At 57.2% G+C, this 25,910-nt stretch overlaps 9 protein-coding genes across 9 annotated transcripts; 7 read left to right on the forward strand and 2 right to left on the reverse strand.

Moving 5' to 3' along the window:
* Window positions 1–1,799: 1,799 nt before the first annotated feature.
* On the reverse strand, window positions 1,800–5,132 carry B0H18DRAFT_1001893 (uncharacterized protein). The gene is made up of 7 exons (XM_048028334.1): window positions 4,816–5,132; window positions 3,849–4,761; window positions 3,590–3,799; window positions 3,354–3,537; window positions 2,651–3,306; window positions 2,415–2,601; window positions 1,800–2,361 (listed from the first exon to the last, which is right to left on the reverse strand). Exons 1-7 carry the CDS (start codon window positions 5,047–5,049, stop codon window positions 2,166–2,168), a joined length of 2,580 nt encoding a protein of 859 aa, XP_047894360.1. The 5' UTR covers window positions 5,050–5,132; the 3' UTR covers window positions 1,800–2,165.
* Window positions 5,133–5,945: 813 nt separating this feature from the next.
* On the forward strand, window positions 5,946–6,609 carry B0H18DRAFT_271648 (uncharacterized protein). Its single transcript, XM_048037355.1, has 2 exons — window positions 5,946–6,174; window positions 6,226–6,609. Exons 1-2 carry the CDS (start codon window positions 6,045–6,047, stop codon window positions 6,483–6,485), a joined length of 390 nt encoding a protein of 129 aa, XP_047894361.1. The 5' UTR covers window positions 5,946–6,044; the 3' UTR covers window positions 6,486–6,609.
* A 1,211-nt stretch (window positions 6,610–7,820) lies between these two features.
* Window positions 7,821–9,879, forward strand: B0H18DRAFT_954193 (uncharacterized protein; the record flags this gene model as incomplete). Its single annotated transcript, XM_048042249.1, has 3 exons — window positions 7,821–7,890; window positions 7,941–9,023; window positions 9,170–9,879. 3 exons carry the CDS (start codon window positions 7,821–7,823, stop codon window positions 9,877–9,879), a joined length of 1,863 nt encoding a protein of 620 aa, XP_047894362.1.
* A 445-nt stretch (window positions 9,880–10,324) lies between these two features.
* Window positions 10,325–12,263, forward strand: B0H18DRAFT_1118246 (uncharacterized protein; the record flags this gene model as incomplete). Its single annotated transcript, XM_048033755.1, has 5 exons — window positions 10,325–10,582; window positions 10,636–11,045; window positions 11,096–11,215; window positions 11,269–12,171; window positions 12,221–12,263. The coding sequence occupies 5 exons, from the start codon at window positions 10,325–10,327 to the stop codon at window positions 12,261–12,263; spliced, it is 1,734 nt and encodes a 577-aa protein (XP_047894363.1).
* A 389-nt stretch (window positions 12,264–12,652) lies between these two features.
* Window positions 12,653–14,442, forward strand: B0H18DRAFT_1118247 (uncharacterized protein; the record flags this gene model as incomplete). Its single annotated transcript, XM_048033756.1, has 5 exons — window positions 12,653–12,889; window positions 12,940–13,704; window positions 13,763–13,993; window positions 14,050–14,293; window positions 14,342–14,442. The coding sequence occupies 5 exons, from the start codon at window positions 12,653–12,655 to the stop codon at window positions 14,440–14,442; spliced, it is 1,578 nt and encodes a 525-aa protein (XP_047894364.1).
* Window positions 14,443–14,914: 472 nt separating this feature from the next.
* B0H18DRAFT_1210479 (uncharacterized protein) lies at window positions 14,915–15,466 on the reverse strand (the record flags this gene model as incomplete). The annotated part of the gene is made up of 3 exons (XM_048036372.1): window positions 15,190–15,466; window positions 15,110–15,133; window positions 14,915–15,061 (listed from the first exon to the last, which is right to left on the reverse strand). The coding sequence occupies exons 1-3, from the start codon at window positions 15,364–15,366 to the stop codon at window positions 14,915–14,917; spliced, it is 348 nt and encodes a 115-aa protein (XP_047894365.1). The 5' UTR covers window positions 15,367–15,466.
* A 161-nt stretch (window positions 15,467–15,627) lies between these two features.
* Window positions 15,628–16,666, forward strand: B0H18DRAFT_1118249 (uncharacterized protein; the record flags this gene model as incomplete). The annotated part of the gene is made up of 7 exons (XM_048033757.1): window positions 15,628–15,640; window positions 15,693–15,802; window positions 15,856–16,047; window positions 16,102–16,233; window positions 16,289–16,387; window positions 16,442–16,519; window positions 16,571–16,666. The coding sequence occupies 7 exons, from the start codon at window positions 15,628–15,630 to the stop codon at window positions 16,664–16,666; spliced, it is 720 nt and encodes a 239-aa protein (XP_047894366.1).
* Window positions 16,667–22,547: 5,881 nt separating this feature from the next.
* B0H18DRAFT_271836 (uncharacterized protein) lies at window positions 22,548–24,223 on the forward strand. The gene is made up of 2 exons (XM_048037356.1): window positions 22,548–22,552; window positions 22,607–24,223. Exon 2 carries the CDS (start codon window positions 22,736–22,738, stop codon window positions 23,936–23,938), a length of 1,203 nt encoding a protein of 400 aa, XP_047894367.1. The 5' UTR covers window positions 22,548–22,552; window positions 22,607–22,735; the 3' UTR covers window positions 23,939–24,223.
* Window positions 24,224–24,581: 358 nt separating this feature from the next.
* B0H18DRAFT_1159675 (uncharacterized protein) lies at window positions 24,582–25,520 on the forward strand (the record flags this gene model as incomplete). Its single annotated transcript, XM_048035796.1, has 3 exons — window positions 24,582–24,599; window positions 24,648–25,269; window positions 25,330–25,520. The coding sequence occupies 3 exons, from the start codon at window positions 24,582–24,584 to the stop codon at window positions 25,500–25,502; spliced, it is 813 nt and encodes a 270-aa protein (XP_047894368.1). The 3' UTR covers window positions 25,503–25,520.
* Between the last annotated feature and the right edge of the window lie 390 nt (window positions 25,521–25,910).

The raw sequence follows: 25,910 nt of genomic DNA on the forward strand, positions 1-25,910 counted from the left end.
GGTCACCATGCGACTCAGTGGACGAGTCGTCCGATTCATACGCGGGGCCCGGGTCCGCACCTCCGGGATATTGAGGAACCGCGCCGACAACATCTGGTCGGCCGGCTCATGCTCTTCCAGCATCTCCTTGATGAGCTCGCGGTAGTCCACGTTCTCGCTGTCGAGGATTGCCCGGGCTGTTGGAAAGCATTAGCATTAAATTTTCAAAACACATTGAGGACTTACCGAGAATTTCCTGACGTGCTCGCATAGCACGGTCCCTGGCCTCCATCGACTCAAGCCGCTCCCGGAGGTCCCGGACATTCGATTGGAGCTCGCGGATGCGCAGCGCCGCGAGTGTTGGATTCAGGTCGTCCTCCTGGAGGACATCGATGGGGCCCCCGAACTCCACTAACTCACGCTTCCTGTCAGCGACTAGAATGGGATAGATGCGACCTGCATCATCAGCACACAATACGAGAATGAGACGTACATGCACTTACAATGTCGGCGACGTCCCGGCAGGACCCTTCGTCTTCCTCGTACGCACGGGCTTCTGCTGGACCTCAGAGCTGGGCCCAGCCTCCGCGTTTTCCTGAGGCGCCGGCGTAACGGCCGGCGGTTGTTTGACCGCCTTCTGCGCCTTCTTGCCAGCCTTCTTGGCGATGGTTGTCGGTCGCCGAGAAGGTGTACCCGCCCGTCGAGAGCTGCGCCGGCTGCCGTGAGACGTGACCGAGGCAGTGTCAGCCCGGTCGAGCTCGTCGTCAGTCGTGGGCGGAGCTTCCGCCTCGCTTTGCGGCTCGTCGGTGCCCTCGGACTCTGTGCCAGAGCCGGCCGAGGATCGTCTCTTCGAGCCCTTGCGCCCCGGGACTTCTTGGGCTTAAACGTGCCCTCGGTGTCGATGGGCTCGCACTTCACCTTCTTGACGTTGCAATAGTCGCATGCCGGCGGTGGGTCCTTCATGGTGCCGTCCTTCTTGAATTCGTAGCCGTCCGGTGTTGAGATATAGCATGGGAACCCTTGCATTGTGTGCACGGGTCGGGCTGCGTAAGATGTGAGTCGCGATGACACCAGGCGGTATAAACTCCTTCTCACGCCGGTGGACGAGCTGCCGAACCTTCCCTCCACGTACTCCATCTCGAACTTGGCCCGCTCGCCGTGGACCTCCTCTGTCTTCTTCACGAGGATGCCCTTCGGCGGCTTTGAGCCTGGTATAGATGACGGTTAGAGTCCAACAATGGCAAGCTGAACACGACGTACCTTTTGCCCGCTTTTTCTTCGGGCGTTCCTCCTCATCCATCTCCTCCTCCTCTTGCTCGGTCTCCTCGTCCAGATGTCCAGCCGCCCGCTCGTTGTCGCCTTGCTCATCCTCGGGTGATCGCGCGCGCTGTTTGCCCTTTGATTTGCGCGTAGGAGTCGGCGCCCGCTTGCGCTTGGTACCCGACGATTCGGTCCGTCCAGGGCCCGGCTTCTTCTTGCTCGACGCGGTGTTTCTAGTCTTGCGAGGTGGGGTCTTCTCGACCTCGTCGACATCCATCCCGTCCTCCTTCACCGGGACCTCCTCCTCACCGTCGGAATCCGCCGCTAAGTCCTGGAAGCGCACCGTCGTCGAAGGCTGACGAGACGGGCCGGGAACGGGGGTCGGCGAGCGAGGGCGTTCAGGGAGGCCAGACGGCGCACAAGGATTGCGCCACGCCGAGGTGAGGACCCGTGGATCGTCCGGACGGATGCGGGACAGTTTGAGGCCTTCCCTCGGCGAGTGGTCCAGCTCGAGAATCGCTGAGAGCAGGAACAGCGGCACCATCGGCCGCTGCTCGGGACAATAGTTGGGGGGAACCCAAATACTATTCAATGAGTATTTACTCATTTTGTTATACTATTCTGACGAGAAAAAAATGACTGTATTACACCCATATAAACCACGAATACTCGCGATCACATAAGTACTCGCTGACAAGGCTCGCTCGCTGAGTACTCACGGGCAGGGGTTGCTCCCTGAGTACTCGGCGGCGAGGTTCACTCCCTGAGTACTCGCGGATGTTGGTTGCTCTCCAAGTACTCACGGACTGGCATGTTCACTCTGAGTACTCACGGACGATGGTTGCTCCCCGAGTACTCGCCGACGACATTTATCCCCCCAAGTACTCGCATTAATCATCTCTGCAAATGAAATATTTCTTCGTGCACTACTCGTACATGCTCTCCTCATCGTCAACTTCACCTGCATTCAGCTCTGCCAGCTCTACAGCAGCAGTATCGCCATCCTCACCATCAATCATACTAACCTCTAGTGGTGCGACCATGTCGTCAAAAATGATCTGCAACGACAGCGGGAAACACTTCTGCGCATCCGTCAGCAGACGTGAGTACATTGACGACTGCCTGCAGCAGATGTCAGCCCTCGTGCCTTTGATATGCATGGCATCACTACATACCTTGCCGCGAAAGCAGCCGCTCCTTGCTCGTCAAGATTTGTGCACACAACTTCGGCACGCTCCTCCCACTTCTTCATGCAGTAGTGGAAGAATCGCTGCACGCGCCTCATCTCTTCCTTCACAATCTCCACCTCCTCATTCCATCTCGTTGTGCGAGCACTTGCCCGGAACCATTCAAGTCGACAGGCTTCAGCCACTGTCAGTGCACTACCCACTTGATCATTCGGCTCACTCACCTTCCAGCGCCCACTTGTCGAGTGCAGTGTCATGGTACGTACCATCCCGCCAGATCCAAGACACTGACTCCTTTTGCCTACCGACGTTCTCTTTCGCGACGACTGGAGGCCGGCACTGTTCCACGAGGAGGGGTCTCAACGTATTCGGTCTGTCTCTCGTTGCCAGCCGATCCACCTTGAGTCGCGCTCGCTCGTATTCCTTTCGCAATGCCTCTATCTTCTCGCGCTCGCCCGTCTTCAGCTTACTATATCTGGTTTGCGCCTGCTGCCCGAACGACCCCGCATTCTGTCCGCGGTAATATGCTTCGAAGTGAAGCTTCTGCCGGATCTTCTTTAGAGTATCGTTGGCGTGAGCCACGCGCAGCTCCTGCTCAGCAACAACGAACCGCTCAAGAGATGCATGCCTGCGTATCTCTTGCGAATACGCAGAGGGGACGAGTACCGTGGCTTGTTCAGCAGCGACTGAGTCTATTGACGGCCACTCGGCCTGAACATCCGCCTCAACCATGAGGAGACTCGGGCCCATGACCCTCTGTTGCCACAGAAGCCAGTCCACAAGCCGCCTCTCGAGTTTCGATCGTTCTTTGGCGATGCTGTTGTACTTGTCGGACGACGGCTCCTTTTCGTACGCGACAACTTTGGCTTTGAAGGCTTCCCTGTCGGCCAGTCATATGACGTGTCAATTGTGAATGAATGTACTAACTGTTCCTGTTCCAGCTCAAAGCCAGCCACCAGCATGTCCCCCAGACCTCCTCTCACCGTCTCCTCGATGCCAGTCGTATCTAGCGCTGATGCTTTGCGCTTCGTACCGGCATTCGGCATCGGCTTCTGGCGCGCCGATGTCTCTTCTCGCTTCAACCTAGCCAAGATGTCCTGGATCGTCGGAACTACTAATGTTCAGCACGAAGGTCTGTGAAGATATCACCAAGCACTATATACCTTCATCAACTGCAGGTTGGTACGGGTTCTTCACCTTGGTTCCGTCGAAATTGGGGTCCGTCATTTGAGCAATGTACGCGGCTTCGTCCCTGCGCCACTCGTCTAATGGGCGCCGATTCGTCGTCAAGGTCTTCTCCAAGCCATCCAGCTGAGCCCGATTCTTGCCATAGTATTTGTCTGCGAGTTTCAACTTCCCCTGTAGAGATCGCCCTGTTTCGCATCAGGCAACAGTCGCTCGCCCTGTTAAGCAGTCACTCACCGATCTTGAACATCTTTTGTGCGTTGAAATCGGAGTTGTGTGCGTCGAGGACGTCTTGCCTGTGCCCGGGTCCCATCTCGCGCACCGATCGCCCGATGGCATTCTGGGCAGCCCATCTCCGTTCAACGGCCTCGCCATCGGTGTTGCCTACCCCAGGCATATAGTAAAACGAAAACAGGTACTTGCAGATGCCTGTGTGCGAGGGCATGTGGAACTTCGGGACGCAGCGGCGGATCACAGGCCACAGCTCCTTCGCGAGTGTTACACCTGGCACCGACGGTAAGGTGGAAGCGATCTGCTTGATGCGGTGCCACCAATTTATGCCGTATTTGCAATTGACGTCGTAAGAGCTTATCCACAGCGAAAGCGACGTGAACCATTGAAGGCCACATAATGTCGCGTAATCGACGTTGGCATAGCGTTCGCCGATGTGTAAGTCGACAGTTCCGCAGGGGAGGACATATCCATGGCGCGTGCAAGACAGGCTGACCTGACCGGTTTTGATCTTGCCCTTGTAACGATCGGAAAGCGCATTGAAGTTGCTGCAGTTTGCCGTCTCGTCTTGCGCGTCCTCGTAGACCTTCATCTTCTCGAGGTACTCCTGGTACTTCTCACTGTCGACGTAGTAAGCTCCACCGTTCATCAACGGGAAATCCAGTGGATCCATCTTCTTATCGTGTTGGTGCAGGGTGAAGTTGCCATCTTTCCCGTAATGCAGCGCGTCCTTGTACCGATCCTGCTGTGGTCGGTCCTTCCAATGCGGGTCCATGTTGATATCAGGTTGAGGACAAGCTGGGCAGCGCAGGGCGAGACTACCGGGATCGGGTTTCCTCTTCACTTCGGCCGCGAACCTCTTCAATGTCTCCAGGTAGGTGTACTGCCGGTGCGACATGAGGAACTCCCGATACCTGTCCTATCAACTACATGAGTCTAGGCACATACAAGGCCGCATGACCAGTCGACGTACCTTCACATCGTCGAAGAACGCGTTGGAGGTTAGCCTTCGCAAAGTGCCGTAGAAATCGTGGGCTGTTGTTTTGGCTTGGAACGTGAGCTGAGTGAAGAATCCAAAGGTGTGGATGGTGAACACCGTCTGAGGGCGGGAGAACGATGCGGGCCACAGCCCGGCCCTCCAGAGTTGGATCGGGCGTTCCAGCGGGGCGTCGCAGCCGTTGTGGCAGTCGCAATAATGGACGTTCATCGTCTGGATCCCAGTGGTGTGCACCACCGTGAGTTGCGTTGGCTGATTGCTGACGGCGCGAGGACATGGGCGGCCATGGTGACCAACCGAGAAGACTAGTCCAGCGTCGCTGAGATACTCGCGCTGGAAGTACTTGCCGTTCCACCATTCAATTCGATGAAGGGGGTTCCGTTGGTGTGTCACCACAATGCACCGCTTACACAGTAGTGGACCGTTGAAACACTCGGTACACCGGTAAGTGGCGGCGCCGTCGCGGCAGTCGTAACACGGTTTGCCGAGGTTGGGGTCAATCTCCCGCCTTCGGAACACGTTGAGAAGCTTTTGAGCCCATTGGTCGAGGAATGTGGTCATCACGACATGCAAGGGCTTCGAGAATGATTAGATAGTTATGGTGGCATTTACATGGTGCGACGTACCTCGCCATGCCCTTTCTTAGGCGGGGCGTCCTGTCCAACCGCCTCTCCCTCCGTGAATTGATCCACAGACGCAGGATTAGTTGCACTGGTCGCCTGTGAGCCAACTGCCTCTGGAGCGGCGTCGAGGTGGGTGGATGTATGTGTGGCAGTGCCCCAGGTATTGCTACTCGGACTCGCCTCCTCAAGCAATCCACCCATCGATGGCAAGGGAGCAGCAGGGGGTGTGGGTCGGGCGCGCTTCTCTTTGCGCCGCCCAGGCGAGAGATACTCTATGACTTGTTCGCCGTTCGCATCGAACGTGACGGTGGGTGGTCCGTCGGGAATGACGATCGGCTGAGGCAAAAAGTCCTCCTCGACTCGCTTCGGCTTGCGTCTGCCCATCGCGAAAGTGACAGATCCGAGTGTCACAGGTGGAGGTGAAGGCGGGCTACAACCCTAACGGATTCGGGAGGCGCGGCGCCACTCACGCGCGACGCGTAGATGAACAAAGCAGTTGGCACATGTGGCCGTGTCCTCGAGCGCGTGTTTGAGCCCTTGCGCCGCTAACGTCATCCTTGTTTGGTATCCTAGCAAAGTAGTATGGGTAATCATTACTCTACATCTACGACAACGATCGGAACAGTCTGCGACTCCTTGGCGTCATCCAGGAATGTTGGGGTTCAAAGTGGCGATGAGCGTCGGAATGGATGCTGGTTGCTAGTCGCTGGAAGCCATAGCGGGCATGAATACAGGCGAGAGTGAGCAAACTGCGAGGACTTACTGCAGTGGCGTGTATCCGTGCAACCCCGGTATAAAGCTATACCGTCCGCGGTTCTGCGAGGTCGTCCACTTGCATCGTTAAATGATGAGGACGAACGTGCGCGCCATCGCCCAGGTCGTCTCTTGATCGTGCCCTGGTTAGAGTCCGTAGGCGTCCGAGCAACGCCAGCCAGGCCCAAATTTGATGACTGTGGGCTCGCAGATCAACCTGGGACTCCGAGAACAGTCAGACAGGGTTTGGGGACGGTAAGATACAACTGAGAGAGGCTCTGAAAATTGGAAGTGACGACGGCGCGTAGAGAACAGCACACATCGCCCCCGCAGTCCGCGGATACTTCACCCGGGCCTCTCCCCAACGCGCACATCAACGCGGGACTGCAGTTAGACGAATGCGGGCGCATCCTGAGACGTGCCGCCAGGGTCTACTTCGCACGAACACCGGGACGAGCGTGTAACAGGGATTGGAAAGCCGTCCAAATGCAACTGACCTTCGGATGGTATGTGCAGGCTACAGACAAGCCTTTGCTTCCCAGTCTCCTTGATCCCCTGCACCGCATCCCTCTCCCTCTACATCGGCCTGCCCCAGTCGTGCCTTCACGGACTCCAGACCGGACTGATGCGCACCGCGGTTGCGGCCGTCATATACACACGCGCGCGTCGCCGAGTTCCGAAGGCGACCAGTGGCTTGTCTGAGGCTTGACAATCGGTGGGCGAGCCTGAGCGGCGCGGCGAGCATATCCGAGGGTACGCGACACAGTTTGGGGAAAGCAGGAGCGAAGTCGGACGCTTGAGGGTCGCCAGGAGGGTCACTCGACTGCTCAATCGTGAACAGGAGGTTCCCGGACCTGGACATCAACGCATGGCCGAAACCAACACGGACGTCCAGGCCGTTGAGAGGGAGGCGTGGAGGGTACTTGGAGAAGGGTGGAGGCGAATGGCGGAGAGGGTGAGTAGCAACTGGGAGGATGAGATGGGTCGGAGATGGGCGCGCGTGGTTGACGTTGAGCGCCCAAACTGCTGGGTATGGTAAGTCCCTCGCAGGCGAGCGGTCTGTCCTCGGCGCTCTCAAGTGGGAGCGTGTCGCCTTCCATCCTCTAGCCATCTAATAGCCTGTCCGACTGCTCTCCGCTCACCACACGGTTCTGCGATCCAGGGTAGATTTCGGTCTTCCTGCGCGAACCTGCTGCGGCGCAGTATATCTGCTGCCGAGGCGCCAGCAACTAACGTCAAGACCGTGAGGTTGTGTTCAGTCGTCCTGGCCTGTCAAGCGGCTGCTTTGCTTAATCTGGCTCTCGGTGCTCTTTCGCTTCGTGGCTAATCGTCGGTTTCTACTTGTCTATCGCTACGCCTGTCGACCTCGGTCTACGCTGTGTCATCAAACGTGCCCACAGATTCCGTCCTTACAACGCTGTGCCTCGTCGGAGTAAGTTCTTCGTCAAAGTGTTGGCCGTCCGCGTCCATTAATTGATTTATAGTAGTCTCACTGTCACGTCGCCCGTGTGGTTCTCAAGTACTGCTCAGCCCCCTGATATCGCGTACGGACCCACATCGCCGCATCGTCGTCTCGGTGTTAACTCGTGCACCCGGGCGTAGCCCATGGCTGATGCTAATCTACATAGGGAGGTGCAGACGACCTCCTTCACATTGACTGCCACCCCTTCGTCTGGTAAGCAGCCTCAGTCTGACTCTGCATTCGCTCACTTGACGCGTGAACAGAATGGCGACACCCGATTGGTCCCTTCGACGGGAGATGTGCAGCGGATGCTGACGACCATTGCAATATCATCACGACGCCATTCCTTCATTGGGTGCCGGAATTCCCGAGGATCGCAGGCCGCGAAGTCGTCACCTATGAAGACGGCTTGTGGGGTCCTCAGGAATACACGCGTTGGCCCCAGCTCTTCAACGAGAAGGCCTTTCATCACGCGTGCATCCCCAAGGCCGGTTCTCGGTACGCGCCCAGTGCCCAGGTCTACGAGGGCTTTGGGTACCGCCCTTGGCTAGAATCAAAGTCGTGTGGGGTCCCCGGGTTTGGATTTCTAAAGCCCGAGCTTCTAGATGAGCTTTTCAGGATCGCCTGCGACGTACTACGACGTTACGATGTCGCCGCCGGATCTGCCAGTACGAACGTCGCCAGCGTCGAGCACACTGCTCCCGATCTCACCCTCGGACGCATGCTGGGGTTGCTGCTGCGAAATGCAGTTGACCGACTGCGTCAGGTGCCCACTACGGAGCGACACGCTCTCGTGACCGGCCGCTTGGCCCATCGCATCATTCTCGAACTCTCCGGACTTACAGTGTACTACATTGTCGTCGTCGGGCGCATGCACGACCTGCGGTGCTGGTCGCGTGAGCCCCTCGGCGTGCTCGGGGCCTTCTTACGCAACAGCGCGACGGCTCAGCTCTTTTTTCGTCTCGGCATCCCCTTCTGGTTCATTCAGCCCTGGAGAGAGGGTCTCTCAATCCGAGAGGTCGTGTCATTTCGCTCCTGGGCCCGTGAGCTGAACGACCAGCCCGCTTCTCCGCGCATCCCGAAGAGCTGGTACGATCCGGACGGTACACATCAAGATCCCGCTCGGTGGACTCACGCATCCCTCGTCTATGTTTGCAACACTCTGTGCTCGTCGTCGTTGCCCCAACTGCAGATGATTGTTCGACCAGAGGCGGCCGAGCGAGAAGCGAAACGCGCCAAACGTGACGATGACACTCCGCTCTTCCCACCAGCCCAATCCTGCCTGCCATCTGCTCCCATCCCGAAGCACAACCCGAAGAAGCGCGGGAAACGCTCTCGCGGAACGCGTGCGGGGCCGAAAGCCGTCGTCTCGTCCCATCCTGCCACCCACTTTAAACCACCGCCGAGCGACGTCGCCGTCATCCCACCAAATTGGCGCGCTGCCCTAGTCGCCGCTTCACCTCTGACGTTTCCTCCCCTCGTGGCTGCTCAGTACTACTTCCCCCTCCCTACCTCATCCTCGAAGCCGACCAGCACAAGCCACGTTACATTCACAACTTCGTGCGGATTCGTGACTTTCTAAGTCACCGGTTGGTCGACGCGCACGTTTCGGGTGCGCCCTTGCGGATCTCAGAGTGGCGACATGTCCTCTACGGCGATTATCCTGTGGTAGAGCCGCGAGCGACGCCGCCCGCCCGTGCCCCTGAAGGCTCCAAGGAGAGCACCACTGACTCTGCGCCACGTAATGGCCTTCAGATCCTGCGTGCAGAGAGACGGGCAGCTGTCGGTGCCCTGTGTGGCAAAATCGGTGGCTTGTTGCCATATGATGAGGCCGCCGTCGTCCAGTATCGTGGCATGGCAGTCGACATGGTAGCGGCAAGTCTGAAGCGGGATGTCTTGCGGTGGATCACCTGGGAGTTGTACGAGGTCAATTGGCGCTGCGAATTGCGCGCACTCGACCGATGTCTCGTTGACCATAGCCAGGACGCGTTCTTGAAGTGGGAGCGCGAGCAACTCATCGCGGACGTGTGGCGTGGCCCGACGATACAATCCGGCTTCTCAGCAGTCGTAGTTGCCGATTCATTCCCCTGCTGGACACCCGCCGGCGAAGCTCACTGGCGAGAGCGGCGCACCAACCTGCGCGCGTTCGTGTCCCTCATGAGTGTGTGGCCCGACTTCCTCTTTCGCTCCGAGGAACCATGACGGACATCGCCAATTGCGAGAACACCTACGAGTTCTCGCAAACCGAGGCCGCTGCGATCCGGTTCTATGTCACGACCTTCACTGCTCGTTTCCACCGTCTTCCCTGCCCGCCCGTGATTCGAGTTTTCTAGCATGTAATTCTAGCTGTATGTGTACATAGATAAACTAGGCATTGAGCTCCGCAACGAACCTGTCCCAATGAAACACGAGCCCATGGAACCTGTCGCTAAGTGGCTTTGACTTTGTCCCAAAGCGGGACGAGGCAACGCTTGATGTGGCTAAGTGGCTTTGACATTTCACGGCTCGATGGTTTGCCCTAACGAGCCTTTTGTTCAGCGATCGCACAACGTTTCACTGGTGCCCCTGACCCGCGGCTGCATAAAGGGGGGCAGCAGTTGTACCTCGCTTCGACCCTCTCTCTACTCGGCGCCCCGACCTTCTAACCATGGACGCTCCTCTCTGCCGTGCATGCATCGTGGACCCGAAACGCAAGATTGACCAACACGCATGGTTGGTTAACACCGTGCGGGCTGCCTGGGAACGACCTGGTAAGCCGGAGAGTTACAAAGCGATGGCGGGCCGCATCGCGAAAGAGTTCGACGCTTTTCACGCTGCGAGCATATACGGGCTGAAAAAGGATGGCAAAGTCGTACGGTTCGAGACGGACGCCGAGCGCGATGGGAGATGCGCAGGGAGAGTTGGCGTACGTGCCACAAGCCGCTTGAATATGCTCGGTATTAACACCATACTCACCAGAAAATCTTCAACTGGATCGAGAACAACCGCGCCTACTTCGAGAATTTGAAGAAGGGCACGCCGAAGCTCCTTGAGCTGCCAACGGAATCTGAGCCGGTCGCCGCACCGCGAGCAAAGAGCATCGTGGATCTTTACAAGCGTGACCGCCCCGAGATCGGTCAGATGGCACGACAAGCGGCGGAGAAGGAAGGCTTGACCTCGGGAGACCACTGGCTAGGCATAGTCAACAAGGCATACACAGCTGCCTTGCTCGAATTGGCGACCACAGACCCGGAAAAGCACCAGGAGTACGTGGAGGAGTCGAAGCGGTCGAAGGAACAGGCGAGCATGGATCGCGCACTGGCCTTGCAACCGACCGCAGGCCCCAGCTCGGGGGGCGCGCCACCTGGGAACAAGGACAACAAAGCCGAGTACGTTGGCACCGTCGTTGTTCTGCCCTCGTCTATCTAACATATGACAGCTCCTTGAAGCGCGTCCTCTTTACAGCCAAGCGATCGGTGGATACCTGGGCGAACGAGATTGATGCCGACTTCTTCCTGTACGTCGGTGTCATCGAGGAGGGTCAGTGTGTCAAGTATCTGTATGTTCATCTGCTTTTGAACGACGATCGCGGTGTGCTCACTATGTACTTAGCATCGGCAACAATGCGTTGTCCCCGGATAGTCTCGTCGCGCAGATGAAGACTAATTCGGTGCTCGACGAGCTGGACGACCTTGTCCTCGAGCGCAAGAGGCAGCGCGATGCGCCTGGGCCGCAGGCTGTCGCAGCTGAAGAGACCCACGACGAGGGTGTGGCACCTGAAGTGGCCGGCGAAGCCGTCGCCACACACGGACAGGACGCAGAGCTGCCAGCACCTGCCGAGGCCCCTTCTCGCTCTGGCACCTCGAGCGGTGTTCCTGAGGAACCCCCGCTTTTCAATGCGCTTGAGAGCACCCCCGGTTCGGTCTCAGTGGCGTCCGCGAAGGACTCTGCGTTCATTGACGCACCACCCGGCTCTGCGATCTCTGCACCACGCCGCTTTGACCGCTCTGTAGTAGCAGACGGAACCACAGAAGCCGCCATTCCACCAGCGGTGAGCGACGTGAGAGCTGGCCCTGTTGCCAGCGGCAGCGAGGCTATCGAGGCCTCTTCCGCGAGAGGCGGAGACTCAGACTGCATCGCACTACCAGCGGTGAGCGGCGGGTTGGACGCCTCCGCTGCCAACATCAGCGGGACTCCCGAGGGGTCTGCGGCGACAGGCGGAGACCCAGACGACGTGTCGCTCGCAGCCGTGAGCAACGGGTCAGATGTGCCCCCCGCCAATGTTTACCAGGCTCCCGAGGTCCCGGCCGAAGACAACAATTCTGGCCCTCGGTCGAGTGAGGACGAACACGCACCTCCGACAGCTCGCAAGAAGTCCAAGACGGCTCAGAAGAAGGCCTCTGCGAAACCTCGTGAAGCCTCTAAGAAAGCCAGCAAGAGGAAGGCACGCGATGGCGATGATCCTCCTGACAGCGAGGCGCCACCAGCGACCTCACTTCGTTCGAAGCGGACGAGGTGAGTACTATGCGCGGTCTCGTCTGCTGCAACTGACTTGGCCCGCCAGAACCGTAGCGAACTATGCCACGCTGAACTCCAAAGGAAAGTAAAGGTAGATAGTATGCAATCTGAGGGGAGGGAGCTTGTATGATAGTCTCGCATGTTCATGTTGGTGTCGTGTCTAGGTAGTACCATTAGCTACACAGCTTGTGATTAATGGAATTCGTCGCGTGATAGTGACACGGTGCGGAGGACCATAGGTAACACTCGAGCTTGCCATTATGATGTGCCGGCCCTGCATGACCGAGCGGCTGCGCGGGGCACTTGTCGTGTGGCCCGGCTTTGTTTCTGTCCCTCACTTTGGCCTATCCCTCTTTCGTACAATGTGCCACCGACAGTTTTGCTGGCCACTCGGACCCAGAACAATAGCGCAAATGCTGTATAAAGGTGAGCATTTCCCTGACACACGAGTCCCCGTCTTCGTCCTGACTCCCGCCTCATGTCATCTCCCCCGCCCAATGGCCCTGTCGGGCGCAGGGTAGGGAGGATGAACACTCTCTTCTCACCTCACACACCCTCGAAGACCCAAGACACGAACGACCCCTTTCTCGCGCACTTCAAGGAGTTCGTTCGCGCACTGTCCCTCGAAGAAGACACTGCGGGTTGTCAACATGACCCAAGGAAGCAACTTCAATACTTAACCGATGATGACAACGTTGCACGGATTTACACAAGGGTGAGTAGTGTGTAACGATCTCGCGGACAGAGCCCTAATCTGGGGCACAGTGTACACGGTGTGGACCCCCTAACAAGGCGAAATTTCGCTATCTCAGTGGCCGTGTGGGCCCCCGTGAGCGCGACCTCATCCGTCGCATGAGCCGCATCACCACCGACCTTCGCAAGGCGGAGAAAGCTTCAGAGGCTCTGCAGAACAGGCAGAGTCGAGCTTTGGCCCGGGGTAAGCCTGACTCAAAGATCGACCAGGATTTGGAGCGTGCAGCAGACGTCGTACGTGCACTTCAAGCCGAGAGGACAGGCTTAGACGAGGAAAGTCGCGTGTTCCGTCAACAACGGGAGGAAAAATCACTCGAGGGCCCTCCGAAACCGGATGGACAAGTGCGCAGGCTGCCGCACCACACTCTCTCCCCATCCGCTGCGGCCACTAGGCAACCCACACGCGACACCGGTGTCAACAATCTCTCTCATGCTCCGCCACTGCCTTCTGCCTCTCACCAGTTACATCCACCCCGGGCCCCTGCGCCGACTCGGACGCACGATGTCGGACAGACGGAGGTCTTGGGCGATGCTGACAGCAATTCGGATGGTTCAGAATCCTACTGGAAGGCCACGGACGACCGATTGCCTTCGCTTCTATCCAGCATGTCGCCCGACAACCGTCCGATCCCCATCCCACCATCTTCGCCTGTCAGTCTGGTGTCTTCGTCACCATCTCGGACTGTCGCCCGTCTTGGTCGTCTCCCTCGCGCGATAGCTGCGCACAATGCACCTGTGGCGACGCAGACCTCGTCTTCGCCGACAACTTCTCAGAAGGTACGTCACAATGTTTCTCTTGGGCATAGCACCATCTCATATTGATGTCGTCTCTTAGCCTCGTGGCATCAAACGCGGTCATACTCAGTCGGACGACTCGGACGTGATCGACCTCACCCTGGATTCTGACAGCGATGCGGACGAGCAACGCGCCTCGTCACATGTGGCCTCACGACGCCGTCTGGGGAGTCGACCGTCACCACCGCCACAGCCTGAGCGACAACATTCATTGCACAAAGCACCCCTTCCAAATGAATCGGATATCTTGTGGGTCTGGCAATACACGGAGGTATGTCACGGCTCGTCTTGCCAACAGTCTCCTAATACTGACCATCTATTGCGTAGAATGGAGAGCTCCCTGAGGGCGTTGTGTTCGACAAAACAGACCGGGACTCCTTCACATCGATCTGCACTAACTGGGGCCTCAAACTTACTGATCCTATTGCAGTATGGATGAGCCCGGAACATGCCTGGAGATTCATGCACGTGGAGAATCTCGCCGACATTCCCTTCTGCATGCGCGAAGACGATTTCATCATATGGGTGAAGTGGGGACTGCGGGATCTTCCCATGCTCGACGTCGTCGCGAGTAAGTCTCCGCGTTGTTTTGTGAAGAACTTCATTGACGAGTCTGTAGATGATATGAAACTCGTTGCTCCCAAGTGGCCGGACGCCGAAAGCATATGGCAAGCCCGAACTGAGTCAATCGAAGAGTACGACAAACAGTGGCGCTCGTGAAGAGCTCGCCACCGTGACTATCTGAGGAACATAGACAGCGCGATTGTTAGATATTGTGCAACTGTACATTTATGATCTGTATTCAGTATCAATCCATTCCACCAGTTTCATATAGAAAAGTTTGTTCCCGAAGTTTGTTGATGCCGAATACTCAGGGCATGTATTAATTGTAAGTATATATACAGTGAGTCATCTCATTGAGTACTCAGCACCACCCGGTTGCGAGTGAATACTCGGGTGGTGATGTGGATCTGCGAGTACTCAGACTGAACATGGTCCGTGAGTACTTGACGAGCAACCATCGTCCGCGAGTACTCAGGGAGTGAGCCTCGCTGGCGAGTACTCAGGGAGCAACCCCTGCCCGTGAGTACTCAGGGAGTGAGCCTCGTCGGTGAGTACTTATGTGATCGTGAGTATTTGTGGTGCCACTGACATTACAAGTACTCATTCTATGGATGCTGTTCACGAGTACTCATGCCATGCACTCATCTATAAGCTCGTGAAGATAATACTCGTCGATGAGTAAATACTCGTTGAATAGTACCCGGCTTCCCTGCAACGGCTCCTCGGGAGGCTCGCCCGCCGTCCGACCGCTCACAACTGCATGGACCGCCCCGTACTACCACAAACGTCAGGGACCGAAAGAGCGATATATGTGCGTACTTACCACACAATCAATGAACTCTCCAAGCTATAGGTGAATGGTTAGATTCCTGGACGAGCTTACATGAAGCCCTGGGTACTCACAATCTCCTCTGCCAGCGCCGCCTCATCCTCCTGCCTCACCAAACCATTCCCCATCATCTTCAGAAGCTTGGCGTTCGTGATTTCCAGGAAATGATTGAGGTGGGGGCGAGGCATTCTTAGGCCGGCAGGAGCCGGCGCGGTTGCTGACGTGGCGGGGGTGGTAGACGCGGCAGACATGGCAAAGCAAAAATCGAGCAGGGGCCGAAGCAAGCGTGGAGGTGCAGCGGAGAGGAGCCGGGATGAGAGAACGCGACGGTGAACGCGGAGACAAAGGAAGAAGAGCGCCGGCGATCACGAACTTAGCAGCCACACTGCAGCCACACGGCTCACGTGACTCCGGTTATGCCGCGGGAGCGCTAATGGGCGATCAACTTGGTGATCGCTCGCCACACCTCTTCCTCCTGACCACTTGCGTATCCTCAACCCATCGTATCGACAATGGCCAAGCAAGGTATGTCCCCGGCCCAATCGCCGGGGCCTACCACTCACAACTCTTCTTCCAGCCTCTCGCAAGAAAACCGGCGGCCGTGACGTGTCAACTCGTCGGCAGGGATCGCGTGGCGGCCGGAACGCCCGCCAAGCATCGAGAAGCCCAATCGGGCTTGATGATGAGGTACGTACCGCCGCGATCTGCTCATCACGCTCAAGTTGACGCATCCTCGGTAGCCGATTCACCCTGCGCCGGGTCCCAATGTTCACGGAGCTAATACGGGTGCCGGTCACAGTGGCGGGCAGGCTGTCCCCGGCCGACTATTCAGCATTCCGAAGGAAGAGCCCGGCCGACTCTTCAACATTCCCAAGGAAGAGCCCGGCCGACTTTTCAATATTCCGAAGGAAGAGCCTGCAGATGCGATTCTGGTATGTGGACTCATGCCGAGTAATTGAGCAATACTAACCTCCGCTACCTACCAGCCAATTGCCACCCACGCAGCATCCGGCCGGAATGTTCACGGACCGAGGACAGATGCCGGTGGCAGTGGGGAACCAATCGCCCCGGGCAAGTTCTTCAACATTCCAAAGGAAGAGGATGTGGAGATGGCCGTGGTACGTGTATTCTCGCCGAGCAGTTCAGCCTCATACTGACGGAAGCTGCTGCTAGCCTATTGCAGGTCCAGAGCGTGCTCGCTCGGCGTCGGTGGCTCCACGCCTATTTGGAATCCCGATGGAAGTTGATTCGGACGTTGGTACCGACAAGAAGGTGAGTCTCGGTTGAATGTTGACGGTGTGCATGTACTCACCAACATGCGCATAGGTGCCTGTCGAGTCGCCGCTGGCGACGGTGAGAAGGGGAGGAAGCTTGTTCGGCATCCCAACGGAGGATGAGATACCGGTAAGTTCAATGGTCTGTTCACAATGATTTTCGCTTATTTCCTGCCAGCAGGACATGGATCCGCTTGTCGCGAAGATGTTGGCAACAACACTAGCATCGCGGGCCGGGAGCTCCGTTGCACGTAGTGTTGCCGAGGTTCAGTCCTGAACCTCCACGAACCGGTCACAAACCTGGACCGAACCAGGGTTCAGGTTCAAGGTCCGACACAGCGATAGGACCGGACCTATGGTTCGGTTTAGAGTTCTGACACTGCCAGACCCTTCTGGACCGTCTCGGACCGGTTCCGAACCGTTCCGACACCGGGCAGTAAGCTCCGGTCGAAGCATCACATGGCGAAAAGTCTAAGTTGTAAGTTTGAACTCCGCGTCACTGCTTGCTCCTCGCCCGCATGTGCTATCTGCTCCGCCTCCACATGCTCACGACGAAGGCAAAACTGAATCAATACTGAACGCCGAAGGAAAGGTATGCTGACCAATCATCTCTCGCATCTGTGTTCACAGCTCTGTATGCAATATATTGACCACTAGCTTGTCACCCAAATTCAAGTTCTTGCTTCCCAATTTATCGTAGTAGGTAGTCGAGACGAGACATAGTATGCGAACATAATTGAAGACACAGAAGAGAAGCTTGACATTGTCTTCAAAACACCACAAATGCCCAGCGAACGAGAAGCGGCAGATCGGCATGTTTTATCGGTATGATTTCATTGGATGGGTACAAATTCTAGCACTGCACCCGTGCCATCACTGGATATTCGCTGTCAGTGCTCGTAGCAACAGGCGGGTGTGCAGAATTGTCTTAGTAGTCTCGAGAACATAAAGGGCCAGGTGCGACATGTCACACTCGTAGCAATCCCCCTTGCCCATCATGACTCACTCCGCGACTGGCGCAGACGGCAAGCTCAAAGATGCAGACGAAATTGAGTGGTTCAATTCTGAGACTGACGAAACCCCCATCTCAGGTCCTTCAAGTTCTGTACCTCCGAAGCCGCCACAAGCAGGACGATCCGCCAGGGCCAGCCGCATATTGAATGCATTCGACCTCCTCGGAAAAGCGCCAGCCAGCAAGATTGCGGGTGCACGCCGCTCGTCACGAACTACAAGGCCATCTGCCAGGGCGGTCGATCCCGACAATGCAGCACGCTCAGGCTCTACTCATACAACCCGAGGTAAAAGACGGGCTACTGACAGTGACGACGGAAACGATAGTCATCGTCCCTCAGCCAAACGTCGGGCTCCATCTAGCCCAGTGGCCAGCTCTGACGATGAAGCTCGTGGACCATCTCGCTCGTCGACGCATGCATCATCCACCGGTCGTGCGAACACTGGCGGCGAGCCAAGTATTGATGACGGTGTTGGGAGTGAGCTTGGAGACGACGAGGATGATGAGGTTCTTGAAGACGATGAGGATGGTGCACTGGCATTGAATGCGAAGGATCGCGAGGTACGTAATTCATTGTTATGTTCGAAGGTGTTCCAATATCTAAGCTACAATATATGATGCCATCGCAGGAGCGCAAGCTCGCACGGACCCGGAAGGCTGATCGCACTGCGGACGTGAAAACAATCTTCACGTACGGCGTCGAGAAGGATGGTGATACTGGAGAGAAGGTTGCTGGTCACTGGTGCTCTGTCTGCAAGTATGTGTTTGCATTCTACTGTCTTCTTCCAACTCATTCATGTGCGTTAACCTCTACAGGAAACTCGGCTTTTCAAAGAAACAGGCTTTTCTCAAAGGCAATGTTTCTAGTCGCCGTACACATATTCAGAGGTATGCGGCGACTCGGATATCAGTAGTTCATTTTGCTGACCAATCAGTACGTGCATCAGAAACCCGAAAACACATTATCCCGTGTACCGAGATCGCTGCGCAAAGGCTGGCATACCAATGCATCCTCGCGCTATTCCCCAGGATGAAGAAGCAAAGCTGTACGTTTCAGTGCATCATGTAGCATCTCAAAGTGACTTACATGGCGTGTACGACCTCAGCAAGCAGACAACCCTGGATGACAAGCTCGAACCAGGACCTCCGCCTTTCAGCTCGGAAGGACTGCTAGAGTACATCATCGAATTGATAGTATGTGAAGACGAGGTACGCTTTATCACATATGTTGCCATAGACGTGAGCCTCACTCATTTTCCTAGGCATTCCAGCTTGTCGATAAGGGCGCATTCCGGCGGCTCCTCAAGTATTTGCGGCCGAGCCTCAAAGAGCGAGACATTCCTCATCGCACCAAAGTTCGCGAAGCGATCCTCGAAAAGGCACGGAAGGCTATTGACGTGATTCGGGACAAGTACAAAGTGAGTGTCTCTCGCTTTTGGGCACTTTCAAGCTCGTTCTCATACTTGCATTTGTGAAGAACATTCCGGGCCAATTCTCGCTCACATTCGATTCTTGGACGAATGGCGAGACGTACCTGTCAATTACGTGCCATTATATTGACGCGCCACCCGATCGCCCGCACGATTGGTTCCTTAGGAGCGATCAGCTCGCGTTCACAGGGCTGGAAGGTAATCACAGTGGGAAGAATCTATCGAAATACCTAGTACGGACTGTCAAGCGCTATGGCATTATGGACAAGGTGAGCGAGGCGCTTTTGTCGTGCTACCGAGATTTTTACTAACAGCCCACAACAGATCGGATGGATCACAGCTGACAATGCCACGAACAACGACACTGCCGTCAAGGCATTTGCGAAAGTTATTGATCCTAGACGACGGTGGTGGGATCCGAAGGAACGGCGGCTAATGTAGGAGCTTCACCGGGCACCCAGTGCCTTTGCTAAGTACCGTGTAATGCTGATGACCATGTTGTACAGGTGTCTGGAGCATGCGGTACATCTCGGAGCCAAGCACTTCACGAGGACGATCGCGCCTACGCTCGGCGAACCGCTCTTGCGAAAGATACGCAGGGTTTTTCGCAAGGCCCAGCTCGGCAATCCTGACGATGACGAGATCGACTTAGACGAGCTAGACAAGGAGCTCGGCGAGCTAGGTTTGGATGATGATGGCGACCTCTTCGGTGACGATGATGAGGCTGAGGATGCCGAGGACTTTGACATTGGTGATGCTGTCGGCAAGGCACTTGCACTCGTCGCTCAGGTTCTCGATCAATACTAATCTCCTCCACAATGACATTATGCTGATAAACTCGCCAACAGATACGAAAATCACCTCAAGCCAAGGCATATTTTCGTGAGACATGCAAGGAGGTCAATGTACCCGTGCTACAGCTGCTTTTATGGATCCGAACGCGCTGGGCATCTCTGTTCAACTTCCTTGACAGGATTCTTGACGTCCGCAAGGTTCGTTTCAGTATACAACAATTGATGATTGAGTCGGACTTACCTGTGATTCAATAGGCTGTTGATCGGTTCACGCGTCTCGCAGACGTCACAGATGCTGTCCCAAAACTCAAAGGGAAGGAGTACTCCGACTTCGCTCTCAGCGATCGGGAATGGCAGTATCTAGAGCTTGTGCACCACGTCTTGCAGGTGCGTGCAAGATATTATTTCTAGAGCGCAAGAGATGTACTCATTGCTATGACTCACAGGAGCCTGCCGAAGCTCACCAAACATTCTCGTCGGTCAAATATCCTACGCTATGGGCAGCCATACCTGTCCTCGAATCACTGCAAGACAGCTGGGAGAACCTAGCGAAAGACAAGCGATACGCTGTCCTGAAGGACGCCATTCGCGCTGGTTTGACCAACCTCGGCAAGTGGTATCGTAAGACGGATACAAGCGGTGCATATTTCATCTCGCATGGTGCGCTTCCCTACTGCTATATTTTTCGTCTCGCAATGTTTACAAGATCACGTCGATGTCAGTGCTCGATCCACGGTGGAAGCTGGCATATGTCACCGACAAATGGGATAGAGAATGGGTCGAGACGGCTAGGCGACGCATGGAGGCCGAGGTGTGTCTTAAGTGCCAGCATGCTGCCCTCCATTTCACTAATACTCATGCTAGTTCGATCGCTATCATGCTGCTCACGCCTCGCAGCCACAAAGTGCTGCTCAACCCGTTCCGTCCACGTCTTCAAGTGAGTACATTCTCGTTCAAGCACATCCATGAGCTAATAGACGAGGTGCATCCTAGCATCCTCGAAGCCGAAGCACTATGGCTACAGCTGGATGATGAATGCAGTACGTGGTAGAACACAGGCTGAACATCAGAACAGAGGCCCTCGATATGAACTGGAAGCTTATCTGAGCAGTCCACTGGAATCTGTTGAGGACTCGGACATCGTTCGTTGGTGGGGGGTAAGGACAGATCATTAGCCCCGAGCACATACATCGCTGACGCATTGCTCAAGCACCACTCTCAAGAATACCCAACACTGGCTTGCATGGCTCGGGACTACCTCGCAATTCAAGGCTCTGCTGTCGCGGCCGAGCGATCTTTCTCCAGCGGCGGCATAACCGGGACTGCACGCCGGAACAGGTTGAAAACCCATATCTTCGAGGCCCTGCAACTCCTGAAGAGCGCGTACCGCAACGGGCACCTGTCTGCGAAGTACGAGGTCGAGGAGATGGTGAAGTCACTGAATGAACTGATTGCAGACTCGGAGAGCGAGGACGAGTATGACTCTGATTCTGTATAGCAGATGGGAGTCCTGTTAGTACGAGTACAATACAGTATAACATATTCACGTCCCTGCATGCTGTCCGAATACCAACCACCAACGATACAGTGCAGCCCGCACACCGCCGCGATGCATGCGCGGTGCAATGTGAAGCGCCCGATGCAAGGTGGTGTTGACGTGGGCATTGAGCATGGGGGATGATTCTCTAAGCTCTGGATTCACCACAGACATCTAGCAGTATGTATCTTATATGTGTATGTACATTTTCGCGACCCTCACATAGGATGTGCTGACGAGGAAGGGTGTTGCTCCCGCGGCAGTGCTTGACGCTTGTGAGCGCTTGAAATCTGCCGTTGAGTCCGAGTCGCGCCCTTGGTCTCGCCGGCGAGTCAACCTCTATCGACCTGCACCACATCCCTTAGCCTGATCGCTGAGCTCGTCACTGCCGTCTTCGTCTGCGCGCACCCGCACTCCCCGATGATCCTGCACACATCCCAAACGTACGTCTACCAGGCGCTTTTCTCGCCGCTCTAGCCCGACCTCATAGCAATCTGCTTGACAGACGGAACGTCAACCTCTTCGACCTCTGCGCGCCCACGTTAGCTACCTCGACATCGACGCCAAGGTCGGTTCCATGACCGCTGATACAACATCTACGTCTACAACCAGGGCGCGTAGGAGTACACCGACTGCGATGGCCTCCACTTGGCCACCTCACGTCTTCTGGCGTCACGTCGGTCTTCGAGATTGCCGCGAACAACATCGACCGCGATATGCTTGGCAAGCCCGCTTATGCCACCGATGCGAGCAAAGGACACACGCCGACACCCTATCCCCTATCCACCCACTACGAACAGCCTCGTGTGGTATCTGCCGGTTGCTCTGGCCCCTCTGGGAGGCCGAGTGATTAGTGCTGTACCAATGAGGGGCTGCCGTACGCCATCCTACCAGCCATCGCGCCAACATAGCGACCACTGCGAGGATACCAGCCCTGGCGAACAAATCGAAATCCCGACACGGAACTGCGAGCACGCAGGCGCAAACACGCTCGACGAGCGTACCGTTCGCGCGTAAGGACAGGGGAGGGCAAGGAGAGGAAGATGGGCAAGGGGAGGATGGTCGGCGAGGACGAGATGGACACCGCCGGGCCACGGCAACGCAATGCACACGCCGGCGGCGAGCACGCAGGGCGAATGCCTTGTGTGCAAACGCAGCCAACGAGTAGACCGCGGGCGAGGGTGCAGGCAATGGCGATGGCGATGTGGAGGGCACTGGTGAACGTGCGATTAGGGCGAAGGTGTGGCTGAGCACGAGCGCGAGGACGAGTGGATGGTCGGAATGGGCGGGCGCGAGGGCAAACGAGCGAGGAGGAGGGCAAACGGAAAAGAGGGTGAGAGGAGGGCGGGTGGAGGGCAACGAGGGTACGGCCAGAAGGGCCCCCAAACAGGTGAGTGCCTACTTGTCGGCTGCAGACCGCCAGCCCCACCATCTGCGAACGCAGCCACGGCTTCCACGAGCCCCTCCTCACCATCCACGATCCCGGGCGTCCCGCGCACGGGCCTGTCGCGCCTGACGCGCCGAGCACGAACGCGGCGCGTAAGAGTCCGCCCCCTCGCGGTCCCGACGGACCATGGCCCATTGCCCGCACCGCGCACAAACAGGCCAAGTACACGCGCGACACGCAAAAGCCCGCGCGGGCACGCTCCGCCCTCAGGTCCGTGGTTTGTCGGCCCTCTCGCCCGCCCGCCCGCTTCAAGTTGCCCTCTCACGCCCGCCTACCTGCCTCTCGTGGCCGCCCGCTGACCTTCTCGCGCCCACACGCCCGCCCGCCGTCTCGCGCCCACACGCCCATCGTCTCGTGCCCACACGCCTGCCGTCTCGCGCCCACACGCCCATCGTCTCGTGCCCACACGCCTGCCGTCTCGCGCCCACACGCCCGCTATTGCCCTCTCGCCCGTCCACCTGCTTATTCGCCGGTCCACCTACCCGCCTGTTTGTCTGCCCACGCACTCCGATTCGCACTCCCTCTTGCCCACAACCCCTGTCGCATGCGCTCTGTCGCCCGTGCACCCGCTCGGCCGGCTGGCTACCCACTCGCCCGTGCGATCGACCACGCGATCGCCCACTGGTCCATGCGCCCACTTGCCCGCCCATCTACTTACCCGTGGACCCATGCAAGTCCTCGCTCATCGACAAGATCAAGAAGGCCTCGCGCGAGTTCGTCGTGCTCTTCCTGCAGGTGCTCGTCGACGGTCGGCTTACGGACCCGGGCCAAAGCCGCGTGGTCGACTTTCGCAATACCATCATCATCATGACGATAGACCTCTGCGCGACGTTCCTCCACGGCATGGGCGACAGCCCCGCCAGACCCGAGACGCGCGAACTGGCCCTGGGTGCAATCCGCGTGCATTCCCCCTGCCCCCCGAGTTCATCAACCGGATCGACGGCATCATCTTCCGCAGCTCTCTCAGAAGATTGTCCTCAAGATTGTCGACCTCCGGCTTCAGGAGGTGCAGGACGGCCTCGTGGAGGGCAAGATGGCCGTCGACCTCGACCCCGCCGCGAAGCAGGACCTCGTCTCGATCGGGTATCCACCCGTGTACGCTCACACCCACTGACCCGCGTGATTCAGAGTGAGGTCCTTGACCCGCTTTCCATGGTCATCCTTGGGGACCGCGTGCACGAAGGTGAAACGGTCGAGGCACCCTTCGACGGCCCGCAGAACCGCCTCCAGATCGTGCCCACCCACAAGGCGAGCGCGGATAACACGGACGTCGACTACGACGACATTGAATATATCGAGATGAGGGACATGAACGTGTACACATCCTGAGTACGCTCAAGTTTGCACTCCCCTGGCGGTCATCCTCGCCGATTGGGCGGTGCACCACCGTCGAGCCACGCGTGTACGGGCCGTGCCATGTACTACGACTCTGCATGCGCTGCGAATTGAGCAGTCGAGCAGTCGACGTCGAGCAGGCTCGCGCCACAGCAGTATCTGTGCACCTTGTCAGTTAAGGTGCACACACACACAAGGGTGAATAGATCCTACTTTCGGTGTGCCTTCAGTCGACTGCCAATGCATCTGGATGGTGGATCCATGAAGGGGCATATCGAAGCTGTAGTGGTAGACATCTCAGAGGACATTCCTATATAAATATGGTGAGGTTTGCAGGTCCGAACCCAGTCTGAACCGAACCTGACCTACACCGAACCGTCCGTGTGCGTTCGGTCCGAGGTTCAGTGAATTGCCCGAACCTGACCTGAGGTGCGGTCCAAGGTTCTCGAGATTCCGGGGGGAACCGGACCGAACCGGACCCCGGCAACACTAGAACTTGCACGTAGTGAGGTGTGTCATACCCACCGTTGCCCGAGCAAAGCAGATACTCACATTGCGCTCGGTGTAGTCGCCGCAAGAGCGTGTGCCCGCCGAGGTGGATGGCCGTGCGCACAGCCGGAAGTTATTCAACATCCCGATGGAAATCGCTGATGAGGTAAGTCCCGGCACTCACTCGGAGCAGCCAGAAACTCACTGCCGGTAGACCGCCACCGACGATCATGAGGGGTCCATTCCGCCGGGCCCGCCGAGCAAGGGAACGGACGAGCCGGCCGACGCTCAGAAGATACAAGCTGACGAACCGGCTGGGCGTGGCGCAAGGGCCGCAAGCTGCGAGTCCGACGTCGTGATCACCGGATACACGCCCGCACCACTGACGCACGCCAGGAACGACTCCGACATCGAGATCACGGATGACCGACCGGACAACAGGAGCACTTCGAGCGGCCGACGCGCTGATGGTAAGGCCCTCCGGGCACCAGCCTTCCCTGAATTTTCAGGGTATAAGAAAAGCGCACCGGTGGGCCCGAGCTTCGGCGAACTCGGTTGGGTGCCACCGCCTTGGAGGCATGACATCAGCCACTCGGACGGGGTTGCGGTATCCCCGGAGTCGGGGAGCAACGTGCTTGGAGGCGGTAGCCCCAGCACAGGTGAGGAAGAAGGCACCCGCAAGGACAAAGGAAAGTCCCGCGAGTTGCCCGCCGAGCCTGACAGGATGGTCCCTGCCAACATTACCAGCACCCTTGCTCCACACCATGAGCAAGACGCTGCATTTTTCACCTTCGATCCCACTGCGACGAATGTGTTCAATCCGGCTCCGGAAACCAGTACGTACTCAATTCATTTGCTCATACATGGACACGCTGACATCCATTTCTTTGTGTCAGATGGCGGTCTGACCGGCGCCATGTCGTCACGAGTGCTGGAGTTGGCCGCCGAGCGTGCCGCGGTGATGGCACACATCGATTCGTTGTTGGCACTCCAGCGCGCAAACAACCAAAACAGGGCGGCAGTAGCGTGGGTGAAGGAATGGTATCGCGAGGCGAGTGGTTCACGGTAGACAGATTTGTAATGCTCTGTACGACCGCCGTTGTTCAATGCATCACATACCTCGGCTGCAAAAATTAACTGGCCGTACCTACGTGAGTTGCACTCGCCGGCCGGACCGTCAGAATCCACGGCCCGAGGTCGGTACCTTCATCCATCCCTGTGGCTATACCTAAGTCGCATTCGCCGGCCGGACCGTTTGAATACACGGCCCGAGGTCGGTACCTTCACCCATAGTTGTCACAATACCTAAGTCGCATTCGCCGGCCGGACCGTCAGAATCCACGGCCCGAGGTTGGTACCTTCATCCATGTATGAGGCGATACCTGAGTCGCATTCGCCGGCCGGACCATCAGAATCCACGGCCCGAGGTCGGTACCATACAACGCCGAGGCCGGTACCTTCATCCATCACTGGGGCG

Source organism: Fomitopsis serialis, assembly GCF_022376445.1.
Source record: "Fomitopsis serialis strain Sig1Antser10 chromosome Unknown B0H18scaffold_26, whole genome shotgun sequence".
Taxonomy (NCBI): Eukaryota; Fungi; Basidiomycota; class Agaricomycetes; order Polyporales; family Fomitopsidaceae; genus Fomitopsis; species Fomitopsis serialis.